The sequence below is a fragment of the Sinocyclocheilus grahami genome, unplaced genomic scaffold, assembly GCF_001515645.1.
Source record: "Sinocyclocheilus grahami isolate Dianchi unplaced genomic scaffold, SAMN03320097.WGS_v1.1 scaffold21.1, whole genome shotgun sequence".
Lineage (NCBI taxonomy): Eukaryota > Metazoa > Chordata > Actinopteri > Cypriniformes > Cyprinidae > Sinocyclocheilus > Sinocyclocheilus grahami.
This window is the reverse complement of record NW_015505200.1, coordinates 2,507,376-2,526,615: the sequence shown is the minus strand read 5'-3', so window position 1 is coordinate 2,526,615 and position 19,240 is coordinate 2,507,376. Positions and strand designations below refer to the sequence as shown.

At 36.9% G+C, this 19,240-nt stretch overlaps 1 protein-coding gene across 2 annotated transcripts; it reads right to left on the bottom strand.

Annotated features, from left to right (window-relative positions):
* Positions 1-256: 256 nt before the first annotated feature.
* On the bottom strand, positions 257-2,406 carry klf17 (Kruppel like factor 17). 2 transcript variants are annotated; one of them, XM_016242747.1, is made up of 3 exons: positions 2,262-2,406; positions 809-1,787; positions 257-694 (listed from the first exon to the last, which is right to left on the bottom strand). In XM_016242747.1, the coding sequence occupies exons 1-3, from the start codon at positions 2,346-2,348 to the stop codon at positions 519-521; spliced, it is 1,242 nt and encodes a 413-aa protein (XP_016098233.1). In that variant the 5' UTR covers positions 2,349-2,406; the 3' UTR covers positions 257-518. The 2 variants fall into 2 exon arrangements, with proteins under 2 accessions (XP_016098233.1, XP_016098241.1); XM_016242755.1 differs by having other exon boundaries at positions 2,268-2,406.
* Positions 2,407-19,240: the final 16,834 nt, after the last annotated feature.

The window sequence follows — 19,240 nt, the reverse complement described above, 5'->3', positions numbered from 1 at the left end:
TGTAGACCTTTTGATTGAACGTTTCTATTATCAATTTGTATGAAGCTTTACTTATTTTGCTCAGTATTTTATGGAGTACAAATTATTTGTGCTGTATGTTCTTTGCGTAGATCTTAGTTTTGAATACCTTTCAGGGTGGCAACTCGCAATATTTAAAATAAGAAACTTGAAACAAAATGAGACAAGAGAATGAGTACAAAAAAAAAAGACAATGCTTTTAATTCTTCTGAAAATCCATGAAAAAAAAATACTCCCTGACTTAATACAAATGCATAAATGGAGAATAGAAAACATATAGCCTATACAAAAGTATGGGTCCTGCCCCGTTTTTATACATCTGAGAAAGTACTACATAATGTACCTTCTAAATGAACAAGAATCTCCTTCTATTAAATACTGTCATAATTTAAATCAAATGACATTATACTGCTATTCATATAACTGCTGTCCCAAAATAGGAATTATCTTAACAATATAAAATCCTCTGGTGGTTTAAAATAGATAGTCTTTTTTATGATTCACATGTGCCTCTTCATGTGCAGAGCCAGATGGTCTGAGCGGGAGAACGCTCTCTCGCACAGGTGGCACTGAAACGGCCTGTGTCCGGTGTGTTTCCTGTAGTGGCGCGTCAACTCGTCTGACCTGGCGAACTTCCAGCCACAGCCTTCCCAACTGCAGTGGTAGGGCTTCTCACCTGTCAACAGAACGGGGGGAAACATTTATTATTGTGTACAGACTTTGGTTAAACGCTTTATAGTGAGCAATTAAGTTCAAAACAACATGTAGCCTACGAAACTCCGCGACATACCTGTGTGTGTCCGCATGTGCGCTTTCAAATGGGAGCTTTTCGTGTACGTTTTCCCACATCCGGGGAATTCACAGCTGTGCGACGCTGTCCGTTTTCGTGCCCATGACCGACGCCCTCGTTTTGGCTTGCTGTCGTCTGGGTTTAAAAATCCCAGGAGGGGTGAGGATGGTGGAGTCAACATCACACCTGGCATGGCCGGGTGATTTGCCCGCAGTGGCTCGCTAAACATGTTGTAATGTCCGTGATACTGTTGATGCTGGGCGTACTGAGGTGGAAAAGGCGCGCTATTCATGAACTGCTGTTGATGTGCAATGTCAATATGACGGTGAGAGTTCGCCTCTGTTAGGATGCAGTCTTTCCTCCCTAAAATGTCCCGAGGCACATCTTGTTGCACGTGATGCCCATAAGCCTGATGCTGCTGCTGCATCACGCGCTGGGGTTCTTGTCCATAATAATGACCCACGTAGTCGTTTACCATCATGCAGGATTGCTCGTGGTTTTCACTTTTTATTTTGTATCCCACGTTATTAGAATTGGACACCTGTGCCTGGTTTCTTGAGTTCAGAGCCCTTAGTTCAGTGTACTCCAGCCTGTCTAAGTGCCCTTTCAAACTATATTCATGCGAGTCGCCATGATAATTCATGTCCGGAGTAAACAACTCGGCTACCAGACTGTGGCCGGGGCGTGCGTTAAAGTTGGTGCCACAATACGCGCTCGGCGTCGGGTGACATCCATCGCTGTCGTACACGGTACTGCAGCTTTCTGGTGACTCCGGTAGAGAATAGGCCGGCTGCACTGAGTTGTTGTCATTGTCAGACGTGAAGGAGTTGGACAGAATGAACTCTAGATCCAAAAACTTGGAAAGATCATCCTCGTCTTTGGCCAAAGGTGGAGATTCAACAATGCTGAACTCCACCTCGATGAGGGGTCTCACGTCTCCAGCTGTCGAGCTAGTTTTAGTTGGATCAACTTTCCAGTCCTGAAGAAGAAAAAAATCGGGTAAGCATTTCTTCAGATTACAAAGCCATAGTCATTCAAATGATTAAAAAAATATACTACACAGACGTGTTGTTTATAAAGATGTAATATACTTGTAGGCTGCAGTGCGTGAATTATATAATGACCTGCAGGGGAGACAATTAAAAACGTTTAAAAGCTTACTATGTTCTTGAAATCTAAATATATAGTTAGGCTCTAAATAATGACATTATTTGTTTTGCTGATGATGTATAGCCTACAGTACGATAATAATTCTAATGAAAGCGACGCTCTACTGTTTCCTCTTCATACGAACACGATTTGTAGGCTATTTACCAATAACTTGTAACTCCCGTGATTAGTTAAACGTATAAAAAAACATATAGGCTACCATACCCTCATAATTCGCTCTGAGTGCTGCAAAATAAGCTACATTTGAAATAAACCTTAAATTGAAATGAAAAGTTGAACTCACCCGTACAATTTCAGACTGCTTTTCGTCTAACATCTGGTTGCTTGCAAAAATATTTATCGAAGGCAACATCGCATCTGCAAGAGCCATGTTGCAAATGTTAGGGAACTCAGAAGCGGTTCACTCTCATTCAGTCCGAGATAGACGATGCGTCTCTAATAGGTTTGACTGGCTACCTATCTGTCCCATTATAAGGAGGGTCTGAATGTTGCGGGGGTGTGCTCTCGTGACGTTTCTCACCTAGTTGTAGCCTATCAGGTGTTTACTCTGGCTACCCTTAACAACATGCAAACATTGTCAAAGCACAATTGATAATTTGGCCTTTAATTAACCGTATCTCCTTATTCCATTAAATTATAAAGACTGCTTAAATAAAGGATCAATTATACAGAGATTTAGAGACACTCTAAAATGCGCATGCTGGATCCGCTGTTGTGTTTTCATTGCAAATATTTCATCACATATTTAATGATAATTCAGTTCACATCATAGTCATATGATTCAACGACAAACAATTTCACATCCAGATAATTGTACTTACATGTAAGTGCCATATCGGATTTGTAACTTTTTTGAATTCTGAAGGGGGCGCCACAAACCCCCTGCACAGTGAGACGTTTTGTAGTTTATGGAAGGGCCATTTAAACAACATTAATTTGGTATGTTATGGTGGGGGGGGATTAAAAAATGTTCAGAAAAATCAGTATAAATTATTTATTATTTATAGGATCTATATTAAAGATGTGTGGTATAAATACTCGATGCAATAATGTCTAAAGAAAAAAACATCATGTTCCAAGAGGAGGATAGAAACAACATGCTAAATAAATTATTTAAAATAAAACAAACATGTTTTATAACATGCGACCAGAAGTCTCCATAGACCAGCCACATTACTGTAAGAGAGTTTCACCTCTTCATTCGTATTCAAATGAACCTGATCGCAGGTATTAATTTATCTCGATCGAACTCCTGCTTAATTTGCATTTGAACAACCAGCAGTAAAATCTCGGAGCCATCGAAACAACATGATAATCTCAATGTTCAACAATGCAGGTACATGCTAGTTAATGATCTTGATGAGTCAATAGACCCCCTCTTTCAGTTGATTAAAATGCAAATTAATGGCCTAATGCTCTCGGGCTTATGTTTAGAGACAAGGTGGGCAGCTTTAACCAAAAATCTCTATTCCACCTGATGCCTAGGACGAGGCATTTAATATCCCAGACACAATTAAAATGTAGATAGAACGAAAAACAGTATTTAAAAATTGTTTTCAATTCCATAGCAGTATGCTAACTATTTACAGAGAAATATGGAAACGTTTTGCACGTGCTGTTTCTTCTGTTCTGTGCGCGCAAACGAGCAGCTTTGCTCAATCTGATTCTGTCGGTTTATATAGTCCAGTTTTTTTTACCCTTACTAGCCTTCGTAACTCAGAGTCCGGTACAATCGCGTTGTCTGCAGAGAGGTGGAAATGGAAATGGATAGAATTTCCTGAAATACAAAGGGTGTCCTTCTCCCCAGCGCAAGCAAAGTACAAGTGTATTTATTTTAATTGTAAAAATGTACAACTGAAATACCCAATACCGAACCGAAATGATGTTTTCCACTTCAGTGCAAATATATTATATAAAAAATACAAATATTTATTATGTTTAATGTTTTATAATGTTATGTTTTAAAGCATCAAAGCTAAAGCTTATTATTTATAGACACATCACGTTTATTTGAGCGCTATGTGATAGGTTTACATTTTCCGATTTGCTTATATTTTGCCTATATTTTTTTACTGTAATTTCCTATATACATTTTATATTTTGCTTTGTCTTTGTGTATGAAAGTAAAGGGAGTTTTTCCCCCTTTGTTGTTTTCTAAACACAATTAAGAAGATTGCAGATTGGCAGACAGGACAATCTTCCCGGAGACATTCTGCTGTATTTACAAGATGCCTCATTTGGTCAGAGAAATTGTTTCACTGTCCAGTTTAACTGATATGCGAGTGAGGCTAGGCCATTTTTTTAAACAGATAGGCCTAAATATTTTATGAAAAAAATAAAGTACTGATGCACCAGGTATGTAGGGGACAGAAATAAATCTCATACTACCTGGCTTTTACCATAACACTGAAAAAGGCATTTTTGTTTGAGTGACTTTAATGTATTTCCTGTACAGTTTTACAATATTGTATAGGGAAATCCTGCATATTTTTCCTCCTTAAAATGCCCCAGGCTATATGAGTTGTGTTTACATGAACTTATTTAGAATTTCCTTCTTGGTTTTTACAGTATTTTCCTCATAGCATAATACAAAAAATGACACTGTATATGTCAGATTCAAATATACCACTTTAATAGACTGCACCATATTTTATTCTAATTAAACGTTGGTTTAAACAAAATGGTAAACAGTACCTGGATACAGGATCAAACATGCTACAGCCAGTTAGATATTTATACAGAGAGAGAGAGAGAGAGATCGGCTTTTGATTATATATTTAACAAAAAATATAGTCATTAGTCATAATGAAATGAAGCTGTCTGAGCAACACTTTTATTTATTTTCTAAATAAAAACATTTCATAATGTTTGTGTAAAACAAACCGATAGAGCAGTAGATTAGTGAGTATTTAGTCTGTCTAAGGCATGCAAGCCTTTTCTGTTGGATTTTTAGGGAGATCAGATAAGGAAAATGTTGATTTTATGAAGGAACACAATCCCAGAGTCTCCACCCTCACACACTTATGGCTTGTGAATGATACGTGATCTTTGTCAAGTATATATGTGCATGACGCAAATGTTTACACTTTCCTGTTTACATCCATATTTATATATGCACATTTAAAGTATAATGGCTTCAACGTGTTTTATTTACTTATTTTTATTTTACGTTGACGCTTATCTTTAGTTCACATAACATGACTTTGAATTTGCACTGATACGTGTAAATGAGACTGGAGTGATTCAAACACAATCAAGAAGAGCTGCAGTCATTACTGCACTTTCTCATGGATGGACAATCAAACACTGACCCAACAGATTCCAACCTGAATTCATTCATACAGATCTATTTATCACTTCTGCATTAAAGACAAACAGGCAAGTTGTAGCAGCCCATCCTTAAGACATGTTGAGAAGAAGTGCCCTTCAGGGTACACAGGCCCCTTCATCACTTGTTATAAAAACACACTTGTTATATCTCTCAATTTCACTGTTAAATGTAGTGACTAACAGCTGAGTCAGTCACTGCACACCCACAATCAATTGTTTCCATCAAAAAAAAAAAAAATCAGAATCTCCTGCCTGTGCTATAATTTTATGGCATCTGGCATATCCTTTCCCTTTCATTGTTCTGGTGTCTAAGTGCAGCTAATTACCTATCGCTCAGCGACTCAACCACCTAGACAAATTTGTGTGGACACAGGAGCAAATATTTGTGTCCACTGCACCGACCACCATCAGAGTCGTCCACTCGATCTTCCTGTGCTTGTCTAGCACACAAAAGAACAAGTCCTTTCACTTCCACTGGACCATGATAAAGACCCGAGACCCATTGCAGTGTCTCAGACAAGACAAGGTACAGGTGAGGAGGACAAAACCTCTATCGACTCAAAGGTGGTCTGAATGGCCATGGGGCCAATGTAACCCCACACAGCGGATGAACTAAGAAAAATATTCAGCTTACACAGATGCTCGAGCTGCTGTAGCATTGGTGTATGTAGAGGTAAACTCTGTCAAGGTTGCACTGTATTTACTGTGGCGGATGGCCTAAATTGCCTTTCCCTCCGTTTGTCTTTCTGCACTGGATTTTCAATTACAATCTAATTTTAAGTCTCCAGAATGGTAATTATCCCCCATCATCTAACATAAATACTTTCCCATGTTCTGAAAAAGCAACACCGAAACTGTACCTTTGCTAATTTATCAAAGGACAAACAGCACATGGTCTATTAAGGGTGTGGACCAGGGATATGGATAATCATGGGGGAAGAAAGGAAAAATACGAAAACTGTGTGAAATGTGAAGACTGAAAACTGATATAATTATTGGTTTGTGTGATAATTTAAAATAAATCCCAGACATGATATTTTTTGTATTGCAATGGATGACAAAAGGGCCTTTTCAATGTCATTTCCAATTGTGATTATTAGTTCAAATTTACTCGAGTCAAGAAAGTCATGAGATATAAAACTGTAGCCCAGCAAAAACATACTGTATATTCACATCTATATCAAACATTTTCCAACACAAATCCACACAGTGAACTTCCAGTAGCTGCTCAGTTTCTCCCCATCTCATCTCCCCTGGAGGCCTCTTTGTCTCCAAGTGTAATTGCTTCTGCCTGCTTTGGAGCAACTCTTGTCTGGGGACACAAAACTTGTCTCTGTGAATGACTGCATGTGTCTGGGGTCAAAAGTCCACAAGAGAAGCCGTTCCATACAGCCGTGTGCTCTCTCATGCAAGTGTGCCAAAAGTGTTCTCCTTTTTTAATTTTTTTCCCAAACTGAATTCCATGACACATCCATACATAGCCATCAGGACCTGTATGTGCATGCCAAGGACAAATGTATTAGTAATTAAAATAATTGTATGAGCAATTTAAACACATTTTGGTGTTTGAGACAGCTTAATCATACCACTCGGGTGACTTAAAGAGATAAAAAAAATAAAAAATACTATCATCATTTACTCACCTTCATGTCATTCCAAACTTTTGTCTTTTGCTGTATTTCTTTTCCTGTAGCTCAAGCAGAAGTGTATGGTGCTAGCAGCACCAAAGTCATGAGCTCGATTCCCAGGAAATGCATAAACTGATTGAAGTATACCTTGAATGCAATGTAAGCTGCTTTGGATAAAAGTGTCAGCCAAATGCATAAATGAAAAGAGAACACAAAATAAGATATTCTTAAACATTTAAAAACGGCTTTATGTTGTGTTTTGTTTGTTTTAGACTGACTTTCACTGTATGGACAAAATCGGCATGATGGTGAGGAAATGACCGAATTAAAAAAAATTTCCTCTGACCTACTCTTTTAAGGCTTTTAGTTTTTGTTGTGTATCTCACATAAGCTGTTTTGAAATGTTTTCCTGTGAAACTGAACAGACAGGATACGATGAATCAGACATCGAATCTGGAAATCGCCCAGCAAAAACATTTTTATACAGAAAAAATAACTTTTGTCTTCACACATTCCATCGAATAATTAGCAAATGTAGTTGGTTCATGTGTCTTTATTCATTTGAGTGGTTGTTTTGTAAAACTGCAGTAGTTGTGACTTCTGAATAAGAGGGAAAACACTCACCGCAACTTAAAGAAATAACACCTGCCCATGAAACGACAGCCTTTGTCCATCTGCCCACCCATGTTTTCATTCATCAGGGGTGACTTCTACTGTCAAGAATGTGGGAAAATGCATTGGAGGGAAACCCATGCTATGAGCTCACCTGTCTGCGTAATGCCTTTCACTTCTGACAGACCTGCACTCCGCCATTGTCATTGCTCTCTCCTGGTCCATTCATCCATTGACGTAAAATAAACGAAAAAATGGGAATAAATGGAAGTGCTCGACATGATCTCTGAACGTTAAGGAGAGAACCTCTGATTACAGTGCAATAGAACAATTATAGTTTGTGCACAAAGTAAATAAATGCCATATTTCAGCAGCTACATCAGGGTCAGATATCGATCAGCTGCGTGATTACAGCCCCCGCACTTTCTCCTATTGTAACAGGTTGGGCTCACCAAGCCATAGCATTACACAACATCCCTCGCAAGAGAAAAACAATGTTGCGTATTGTGTAACCAAAACATAGTGTCAATACCTGCAGGCTTTCAACCCAAAATGAGCACAACAGAAGACTCGGTGCATGTATGAAATAGACCTGCTATTGTGAGTGATGCTACTTGAGTTTCCCACACAATGTGTACGGCACAGTCTCCGTAAGGTGACCCAACTGGGACAGTTGAAGTAGGTTTTATCTGTTAGCACCCTGGAGATCGATGAGAGAGAGAGAGAGAGAAAAAAACATGTTTTTCAACAATTATTCATCATTTAAAAAAAGTAATCTGTTCTAAATCCTTTTACAGTAAGGGACCTCTCTATAGGTACTAATGGAACAGTATGTCCTTTGGCTAAACCTGAACTGTATTGTATATAAAGAACCAAACAATGATGTGCTTGGGAGATCTCTGATATCATATTGCCATTTTAACATTTAAAAGTCTCTGTGCACACAAGTTTGGTATAGTTCTCTATTTGAAAACCCAGCCACCAGCATGAGGCTGCATTCATTAATTCCTCCTTTTCCTTGCAAATGATTTGTCGGATCAGACTCATTCGCGCTGATGAGCACTTAATGAGATTAAAAAGATATTAATCAGAATTACCAGGTTAATTAAGTAGAACTAATTAACCATTATCAGGCCGATAAGAGGGCGGTCATTAACGTATTTCACAGCCAAATATTTGAGGCAAATAGTTGCTATGGGATTTTAACACTTAGGTTTAGTCTGGGATGGACTTACATGACAACTAACTAATCACTGCTGAAAAGTACCGCATGCTGTGAGCAGCATGTTCAGACTCACAGCACCTTAAAATACTCTTCACACATCAGTCAAACCAACACTTATACAATTATCACTGATTCATTCTGCAGTAAAAAATGGCCAGATTACAAAATGCAAATATTTTTGACATGCCATTAACTAAGTAAAACTTCCCTGGTCATTTCTGTAAGTGTTTCATTTTGAATATGCACTTCTGTTTCACTCCTTTTGTGTGGAAATGCATTTTTCTACTTCAATATGCTTTCTCATGACAAGCAGACATTCAGGAAAAGCCCTATTCTGACGGTTAGCTTATTTTCTAAGCAGTCCTGGGTGTTTTCAGGCTTAAACAGGTGGAACTAGTCCTGCTTTGACTGGTAGCAGTCAGGTCTTTGAGCTGCTAATAACTCTGAGAGACTCCAGGGAGCCTAATGGTTGGTTCACACTCACCGTAGTCCCGTTCACACCTGACTGGACAAGACCAGGGCTGCTCTTTCAAATCATTTACTCACCCTCACATTGTTCCAAACCTTACTTTCTTCTGTGGAACACAAAAGAAGGCATTTTGAAGAATGTTTTTAACTGTTTTTGTGCATAAAATGAAAGCCAGTGGTCCAAAACAACACTGAATTCCACTGACTTTCATTCTATGGACAAAAACATTTAAAATATTATTTTGTGATCCACAGAAGAACATCAGTCAGATCAGTTTGGAACAACATGAAGATGAGTAAATGAGTCAGTTTTTGGAGGAACTATTATATCTTTTAAATTGTGCATTGCTCTAAAATTCTCTGAGGGATTACATGGCAACGAAGAAAAGTATTATCTGGTATAATCATAATTATCACCATTACCTCAAGTAGTAATGGTAATGAAGTATAATCTAGCTGGAATGATCTCTCTTCATTTTGCATTCATGCAAGCAATTAGCGAAATATCTGCTTCTAAAGCAGCACCGAAACCAAAAGAACAACAGTCACTGTGCAAATTCCCCAACAACTCAAATGGGAGTTTATGCTTGGCACTAGTCATCTTCTCTTTTCCCTGTGCTGATGTAAGTATAGCCAAGCAGGATAAAACTACAGTGAGCAGAGAGAGAACTCCCTGCATGGGAGCAAAGCAGGACCATTATCTACGGGGGCAAAGGGTGGTCTTCCTGACACACACATCTCAGGAATTCCTGACATGGACTAGTGCCAGGTCAGCCAGAAGCCACACCAACAATAATATACTTTCAATTTGTCAGCTGGGGAAAAAAGGAGAGGGCCAAGCGTATGTTTCTGTGGGTGGCATGGAGCTTGGCGACAAGCCCTCTCAAGTGGCAGACTCCTAAAATGAACCACCCTATATTGCCTAAAGAGATCTACTGTCAGTGATAAAGTCAGTAGCGAAAAATGAAAGAACGCGAGCATCATTAAAATATGTTGCATGTGTTTAGAACATGTGACACTTGAGCGGAACAGGGAAGAGGAATTTTCACATAGCTTATGTTAATAATAAAAAAAAATTCAGTAATGTAAACAATTTAAACAATAGTGTTATTTTCAGCTTTTCCACAGCACCTTTTTCAGACTAAGTGATACACTTGTACTTTTGAGGAGACTTTACAATATACAACCATTAAAAATAAAATAAAATAAGTGTCTTTAAACCAGCAGTTTGAGACGGCTGCTGAGTGGTACACAAATATTATGAGCAAATAAACTTCCTGGAATCCATAAAATATTTTACATTATTGGCAAAATCTCCCTACAAATAATAAAAATAATAAAGCACATATGTCGTGTTTGTGATACAAGCATTACTAATGCTATTTTTGCCAACTATACAAGAAAGAAATTTGTCTAATTATGTAAGAAAGCTTGAGGGAAGTTTAAGTTATATTTTAATTCAAATTAATTAAATTATATTATAATTCTATTTTAGTTGTTAATTATGGGAGCTCGTAGTAAAAAAAAACATTAGGTTAGGGTTTATCAAACATGTCAGTAAAGACTTTCACATTATTACAAAAAAATATATTTCAAATAAATGTCTTTTTTTATTCATAAGAGAATGCTAAAAAAAGGTATCACCATTTCCACAAAAATATACAGCAGCACAACTCTTTCCAACATTGATGATGATAAATGTTTCTTTAGCACCAAATCAGCTGATTTAAAATGAATCGTTTAAACTAAAAATGAACTAAAATAACAGTAAACTAAAAATTAAAACCTCCCAAAAACAAATTATTTAAATGACTCACATACATCAAAAAAGCATCACTTGTTTAATGCTGATGCTACAGTGCAGTAGTTTATTTTGCCAATGAGTCCATCAGAGATAAGAGTGTCTGAACTGGTCCTTGTCTCAGCTGTTCTTCAACAGTCAGATAACAGCATTTCACAATCCTCAGATCTTTCAGTAATACGGAAGAGCTTGTTTAGCCCGTGGTGGGATGAGCAGTGGAGTTTGTTAGTCACAGATGATCTGGTGGCCACAAGACCACAAGATCTGGAAACTATAGTTACAAAATACGCTTTATTATTATCTCTCAAAAAAAAAAAACTCTAGGGTGCTAATTGATAAAACTGACTTCAACTGCCCTGGTTGGGTCATCTTACCAAAACATTGTCTGAAAAGTGAGCACAGTTCAAGTGATGTCCATCTGTATCATCTATCTGTGCCAGGCCTTCTCACCACAGGGTCAGCAGTGTAAGAACAGGAAACCAGATGAAGCTTCATCAACGTTCAGGCTGGCATGTATATCGGCCCATTCAGAGAAAAGCGAGAGTGCACTTCACACATCTAACAGAGCTGAGAGAGTCTGAGGTGTTATCTGTCCATCCCCTCTTGTGTTTCCGTTAGAGCCAGAACTCTATCGCAGCCCGCCTTTGGTCACTCTGGTCTGTAGTGAAGTGATTACTGCTGATTAAACCTTAACGGAGCAATATGCCGCAATAAATTTTGTTTGGCAAGAAATATGCACATTCAATTTTGCAACACCTTGAAGCCCCTAATACTTATGTCAGAGTCCTTTTTGTGGACTATAAATTGGCATTTAATACAATTATTCCAGTTAAACTTTTTGATAAGTTAAAGCAATTGGGGATTCAACACTCCCTTGCTTTTTGGATTTTGGATTTTTTGCAGAACAGAACACAAGTAGTTAAAATTAATAATATACTTTCAAGTCTCAAGGCAATTAGTGTGGGGGCCCCACAAGGAGGTGTACTGTCACCATTATTGTACTCTGTATACACTAATGATTGTGTTTCACACTGTAAATCAGTGCAAATTTTTAAGTTTGCAGATGATACTACATTGATTGGTTTAATAACAAATAATAACGAATCGGACTATAGAAGGGAGGTTTCTACACTGTTTGAATGGAGTTGTACTCATAATTTGAAGTTAAATGTTCTAAAAACAAAGGAAATGGTGTTTGATTTCAGACGGAAGACAAATGCTGTTTTGCCATTGACTATTAATGGTCAGGACATTGAAAATGTTCAATGTTTTAAGTTTCTCGGGACTACTATCTCTGCAACGTTAAAGTGGGATGACAACCTAAGAGGCATTATTAAAAAATCTCATCAATTTTTTTTTTGTTTCTTAAGACAGCTTAAAAAGTTTGGCATATCTAAAGTTGGTATGTTATATTTTTATAGAGCTGTCATTGAAGCGTGCTGACTTTCTCACTTTCTCACAGTGTGGTTTGGTAGCTCCACAGGTCAGCAGAGAAGTCAGATTAGTAACATAACTCGGGTTGCTTCGAAAATTAGTGGTTGTGATCTTCCTTCTATTGATGAGATCTATGTTTCACTTTTGCAGAAAAAAGGTTTAACAATCCTTAAAGATCCCTTACATCCAGCCAGACACCTCTTTACGCCTCTTCTTTCAGGCAGACGCCTTAGAGCAATTAAAACTAAATCTACACGTTTTTTGAACAGTACTTATTGTAGGATTGTTCATGCTCTTCATTCCTCTGGTGTCTATGCATCTGTATTTCACTCCTTATAATTGATAGGACATTTATAGTTGTGTATGTATTTATATATGTATTTTAATGTTTGTTATTATTGTTGATGAGCTCACCAAGCAAAATTCCAAACAACTAGGGCGTTTGGCAATAAATAAATAAATAAAGAAACTGACCTGCTGCTCCTTTAACCTGAAATCCTATTGGCAAAATCTCCCTACAAATAATAATAATAGTGTGCATATATGTGGTGTTTGTGACAAATACAGTATTAAAGCAAACCAGACATGAAAGATGGCACGAAGAAAACTTCATGATTATGTAAGTAACCTCGAGACAAGCTCAACTGCATATTCCACATTCAATAGACATTTATATTTATGGAAAACTGCTTTCCATCTCAAAATAAAATAATTTTCTTTTTTTAAAAAGACGTCTTTGAAAGAAATGAATACTTTAATTCAGCAAGAATGCATTAAATTGATTAACATTGTTACAAACATTTATATTTCAAATAAATGCTGTTCTTTTGAATTTTCTATTCGTACAAGAATCGTACAGTTTCCACAAAAATATATTAAGTAGCACAATTGTTTTCAGTATTGATTATTACAAGAAATGTTTCTTGAGCAATGTAATAATTTCTTAACTAGTAATAGTTTCACAATATTCCAGTTTTTACTGTATTTATGGATTAAACAAATGCAGCCTTGGTCAGCATTAGAGACCTCTCTCAAAAACATCAAAACTCTTTAAAAAAAATAATATTTCTCATATTTCTCATAATTGCAACTTTTTTTTTCAGTGACCATCATTTCACAATTGTGATATCACAGTATGACATTATCTCAAAATGTGAATGTATATATATTTTTTATTTTAAACTCTCATAATTACCTATTTCATCTGTTAATTAGAAATTAAAACAGGCTTTGATAGTAAGTAAACATTTAAAGTCATGAGTGTCAAAGTATAAGTTTGCAAAGCATAAAGGGGAAAAAAAGACCAAAACAAACTTCTTCATCAAAGTAAGACTAATTTAAATTCAGCACAGTAAAAGGATCAGTTTTCTCCATTGTTACTCATAAACTGGTCACTGTGTCTTTTAATATATGACAGATATGATCTATTAGACATGTAATGTATTCTTATGTAGAACTAACAAGTTTTTCTCTTTGATCCTTTGAGCATGAGAAAGGGTCACTCTCTACTTTGCGAAGACAGACACTGGAGCATTGGAGCCATTTAGGTCCCTAGTGTCCTGCAAATGAGTTGTGACAGGCATATGACCAGAGGCGGACAGTAACTAAGTACATTTACTTAAGTATTGTACTTAAGTATACTTTTTGAGTATCGGTACTTTACTTGAGTATTATTTTTTCTGGAAACTTATGACTTTAACTTCACTACATTTGAAAGACAAATATTGTACTTTTCACTCCACTACATTTCTATCAAGGTCCTCGAAGTACAAAGTCGTTACTATGTAGCAGCTTTGAAAGTCAGCGGGTGAGTTGTTTCTTCTCTAAAATGTGACTTTCTTTTTTTTCAGACAGTTTATCAGTAATCACTCTTGTAGGGCTACATGAAGTGATTTCCCAGCATTTTTTGAACACTGACCAGTTGCAAATGTGATATTTATTTATAACAATTCAATAATAAGAAGTTAATATTGTGGTATATATTAGACACAAAATATATATGCTAAATTGTGTACGCGAAAATATTACCTATAAAGCCACAGAAGAACTGTTGTGCATCTCCTAATAAAACACAGGTGTTGGACTTGAAGCAGCACTGCACAGACAGTTCTTTGTGTGACATCAAAGTACTCCGAGAGCGATTAGACTGCATTTTTACTTGTAATGGGGTAATATTTGACCAGCGGTATCTGTACTTTCACTCAAGTAATGGAGTTGAGTACTTTGTCCGCCTCCGCATATGACACAACCGGGAGCTCAAGCAGCCTCTTAAACAAACAGACCAGCAGCAACAGCGTGCCAGTTCCCATCACGGACCACACAACTTGAGCGGACCCAGCTCACTGCACATCGCCATCTTCCACCTCGAAGTCCTCGAAATGGCGCCCTGATAAAGATCGAGCAGGACCACATGAAGAGAAAAACCAACAACTAATTATACTATTACTGCTGCAGGTTGTGATAAAGTTCCCAATCGCAAATGTTCACAGCCACTGGCAAAAAAAATTTTTTTAATTATCCCCTCTTTTTTTCTCCAAATGTGGCACATGCTGGCATCCTGCCTGACGTAGAGCAAACATCCTGTCAGGACCATGATAGCTCTAAATAAACATGACATGTAAAGGCTGTGTACATACTGTAATTGCCGTCATAGACATTTGTCACAGAAACATGGCTGGAAATTGTAAGCGGACTCTAAATATTTGGGAATATTGTTTACACCCTTGGAATGTGTGGAGGAAGGAATATAATATGCCTCATAATGTGAGATGATGTTCTGTGGCCTATTTTACTATTATATCTCAGATGTCCCTTTAGTTTTATCTGACAGCTACAGATCAATGAAGGGCCAAACATTTTCTAAATATTCCAGCGTCATTACAGTTGTCTGTTTACTGATTATTCATGTCTTTCTCAGAACTCTTGACTCATTCTGTATCAATGAGTCTGTGATCTTATCATCAGCTTTCAAGTGTTCAGACAAGTTTTATCAAAACAGCATGTCATCAAGTCACGTTGCACACAGTTCTAATGTTTTTTTTATTTATATATAGGCTATAAATAATTAAAAATCAATGTTTAACTGCACTGTATGTCAATATATAGCCACAACTCTTTGCAGAATAGCATTTCTCAATCCAATGTCACATAGATTGTAGGACATACTTGTAGATACAAAATATACAGCACATGGACATCTTTAACAGATGTTTCAAGGCAAGTCATTTCATACGCCTTTGATACGCCTCTCCGGCACGCAAGTACAGCTCCTACCTCTTTGAATGGGGAAACATAAAATTCTCCAAAACTCTTCGCCAAGCTTACAATTAAATTTCACATTTGAAATCACCAATGAAATTTGTCAACAACTGTCTCATGAATGTTGTTTCTTTTGCTCAAATAGTGTTAAAATAGCTTATTATTTAGGCTAGACCAGCCAGTGCACATGCGCAATCCTGAGCGCATGTCTCAGAATGCTGAATGTTTCTATAGCAAACGGGACTTCTAACAGCAGCTGCAGTGACAATTATTTGACCGATTAGCGATTGGCTCTTTTACTCAGAGGACGGGGCTTCCTTCGATAGAGTGGCCATATTGAACGTTGCATTTTACCCCATTCAAAACATGTATTGGGTATTCTATAGTCTTCACTGCAAAAAATGATTGTCTTACTTAGATTTTTTGTCTCATTTCCAACCAAAATATCTAAGAAATCTTAAATCAAGAAGGATTTGACAAGTAAAAATTATTGTCTTGTTTTCAGACAAATTAAGTCAAAATTAAGTGAGTTTTTGCTTGAAATAAGCAAAATAATCTGCCAATGGGGTAAGCAAAATAATCTTGTTTTCTGTTTGAAATAAGATTATTTTTCTTACCCCATTGGCAGATTATTTAGCTTGTTCTAAGCAAAAACTCACTTAATTTTGACTTGTTTTTTTTTTTTTACTTGTCTAGAAAATCCTTCTTGATTTAAGATTTCTTAGATATTTTGTATGGAAACAAGACAAAAAAATCTAAGTAAGATAAGCATGTTTTGCAGTGTTTGGATGTATTAGCCTAATATACTGCTTAAATTAATTTATTTTAAATTGCCACAGAATTTGAGCCTCCATAAATTAAAGCTTAATATTTAAATATAATAAATATTATATACACAGATCAAAGGTTTGAGGGCCATGAAAAAAAATATATTATTTTTGGAAGAAATTAACAATTTTATTCAGCAATTACGCATTAAATTGAACAAAAATATAATAAAGACATTTATAATGTTCCAAAACTTTTATATTTCAAATAAATTCTGTTCTTGTGAAATTTTATTAATCAAAGAAACTGGTATAAAAAAAAAAAGTATCCACAAAAATATTCACATATTTTAATAAATATTCAAATATTAAAAAATATATATTAATATATTCACAAAAATATTCAAGTAGCACAACTGTTTTCAACATTGATAATAACAACAAAAATAGCACTAAATCAGCATCAGCACTAAATCTGAAGGATCATGTGACATGGAGGACTAGAGTAATGGCTGCTGAAATTTAAAAAAAAAAATTTTGGTAGAAAATTTTAATTAAAATGAGTTATAAATTCAGGTAAATACACAACTTAGCAGGTGAAGCAACAGACCCGCTAAACACTTCCTTGTTAAACCTTCACAGTTTGGTTGACAAGGATCTGCATTGCGTGCAAAGGCAATCAGAGAAGCGCATTAGCATAACTGAAAAGGTGTCCCTCTGCATATGTGATGACATACACAGTAACATTTGGATTGATATTACATCCACAATCTAAAGTTACACTCTGCTCCCTGTTATACGGATATATCCTGCCTTAACCCTGCTGTAGGCAGTCAGTATCCAGTGGCGGGACGCAAAGGGCTGCTAGAAGCCTCTTCTCCATCCCTAGAGAACCTGGTGCACTACAGACTGTTTGTCCTAATGTACTGCATCCCTTGCCAGTGCCTTGAGGCAATCACTGCCATATTATTTTTCTATATGAAGGTCTCCCAGGTGCCTGAAACCATATAGTGCATCTTACAAAAGGTCATTAAAAAGAGCAAAAGCATGCACACAGAAACTGTAATACAAAGTCCTCTCCTTTCAGAGGTCTGTTTTGTAACTGCTGTCGAAGGGGTAAATGGATCTGCGGTGGCCTGGCAGGGAGCAAGGAGGAGGGGGACGGGCAATTAAGGATGCCTCCGGGGCATGAAGCAGGATAACCAGGAGAGGATGATTCATCTCACTCTGTGAGAAAATCCAAGGGCTATGGCATGGCGACACCCCACCCTCCCAGTCTATGGAGCACGGTTACCTGCTCCCACAGACTCCGGTCTTTGACAGGTCGGTCCGAGAATCTTTGACTTTCTCACTCACTTTATTTGGCCACTGTCAGGACAACCACAACGGTCATAATGACCCATAATTCATCAGTCATCACTCACTATTGGTTCCAGTGTTAAAGGAGTAAATCAGTGACTCTAGACAAGTATGATGAAGTTATGGACAAAGCTATACTGCATTAAGTGAGAGATAACCGACCAATTCACTTTTGTTTTCTGTAAAAAAAATTTTGTTTGTCTTTTTATTTCTTAATACATTTTGTATTGTTGTTTACCTGTTTACACACAATACATAAGGAAATAAATAATGAATACTTTTCAAATAAATCACTCTGTAATATTAAATTTTAATATTAAAAATGTTTTTCCCTCTTTAATATTTTCATTAAATAAGTATTGGCAAGAAAATAGAAAAGAAAACCTTTTTAGGTTTGAAGTGTAAAGTTAATAAATGGTGTAAAGATATTTGGAACTGGTCTACGTGGGGAATGAAGTATGTACTGTATGTATGTATGTATGTATTTATTCTCACCAAAACACAATTGTCATTTTATCATGCAAAACCACTAAACAAACAAATAAATACACAAGCACAGCTATCAAAGACCTGGGACAATGGTCAAATATACAGTCTAGAGGCCATAATTTGAGTTATATTAGATGTTAAAATGAACTGGATATCACTTGTATAAGTGGAATTACAACACTTTTAAACCTTGTAAATGATGGAACCGTTATACAATCCCTTAGAGAACTACACCTGCTGCTGAGGCCTAAGGGAAACACTGATAAGCAGGCATAAGCTTTGACCACCTCTCAAAACAAGATACCAAAATGAAAAGGTGGTAATTTGTCTCATTGCCAGAGGGCGGTATCACCTTCTCATGATCATCCCTCCCTTCCTCCAGTTCTCTTCTCTCACCTGTGTCTTTCCCAGAGTGACACTTCTCTAAAAATACGGAAGGAATCACCCATCCCCCGTCTCCATGTTTGTCACATTGTGTTCACTGTAACTGAAGCCTCTTCAAACTCTTTCTCTGTCTTTTTTTCGCTCTCCCCATTTTTTTCCTTGTGCCAATGTCATCGCCTCCCAAGCTGTGATCTCCAGGGACCGCCGAGATCAAACAAACTGTTCCCAGTAGACATTTTGAACGGAAGTGGTGAGATCTGTTGGACTTTGAAGGCTTTGAGAACATTCCAGAGGTCCATGATCTATCTTAGAGTCACTCTGATTCATGCAAGTCATCGCCGTCTATCTGATTCAAAGTTCTAAAATAGAAATGCATTGCTAACATTAAACACTGCTGAATTACAGATAAAGTGTGGCCTCATTACATCAGAAAATAAATTGTGTTGTTTTCTAATCAAATAAACAGGAAATACTTATTATAAAAAAGTCTAAACTTTTTATAATAAA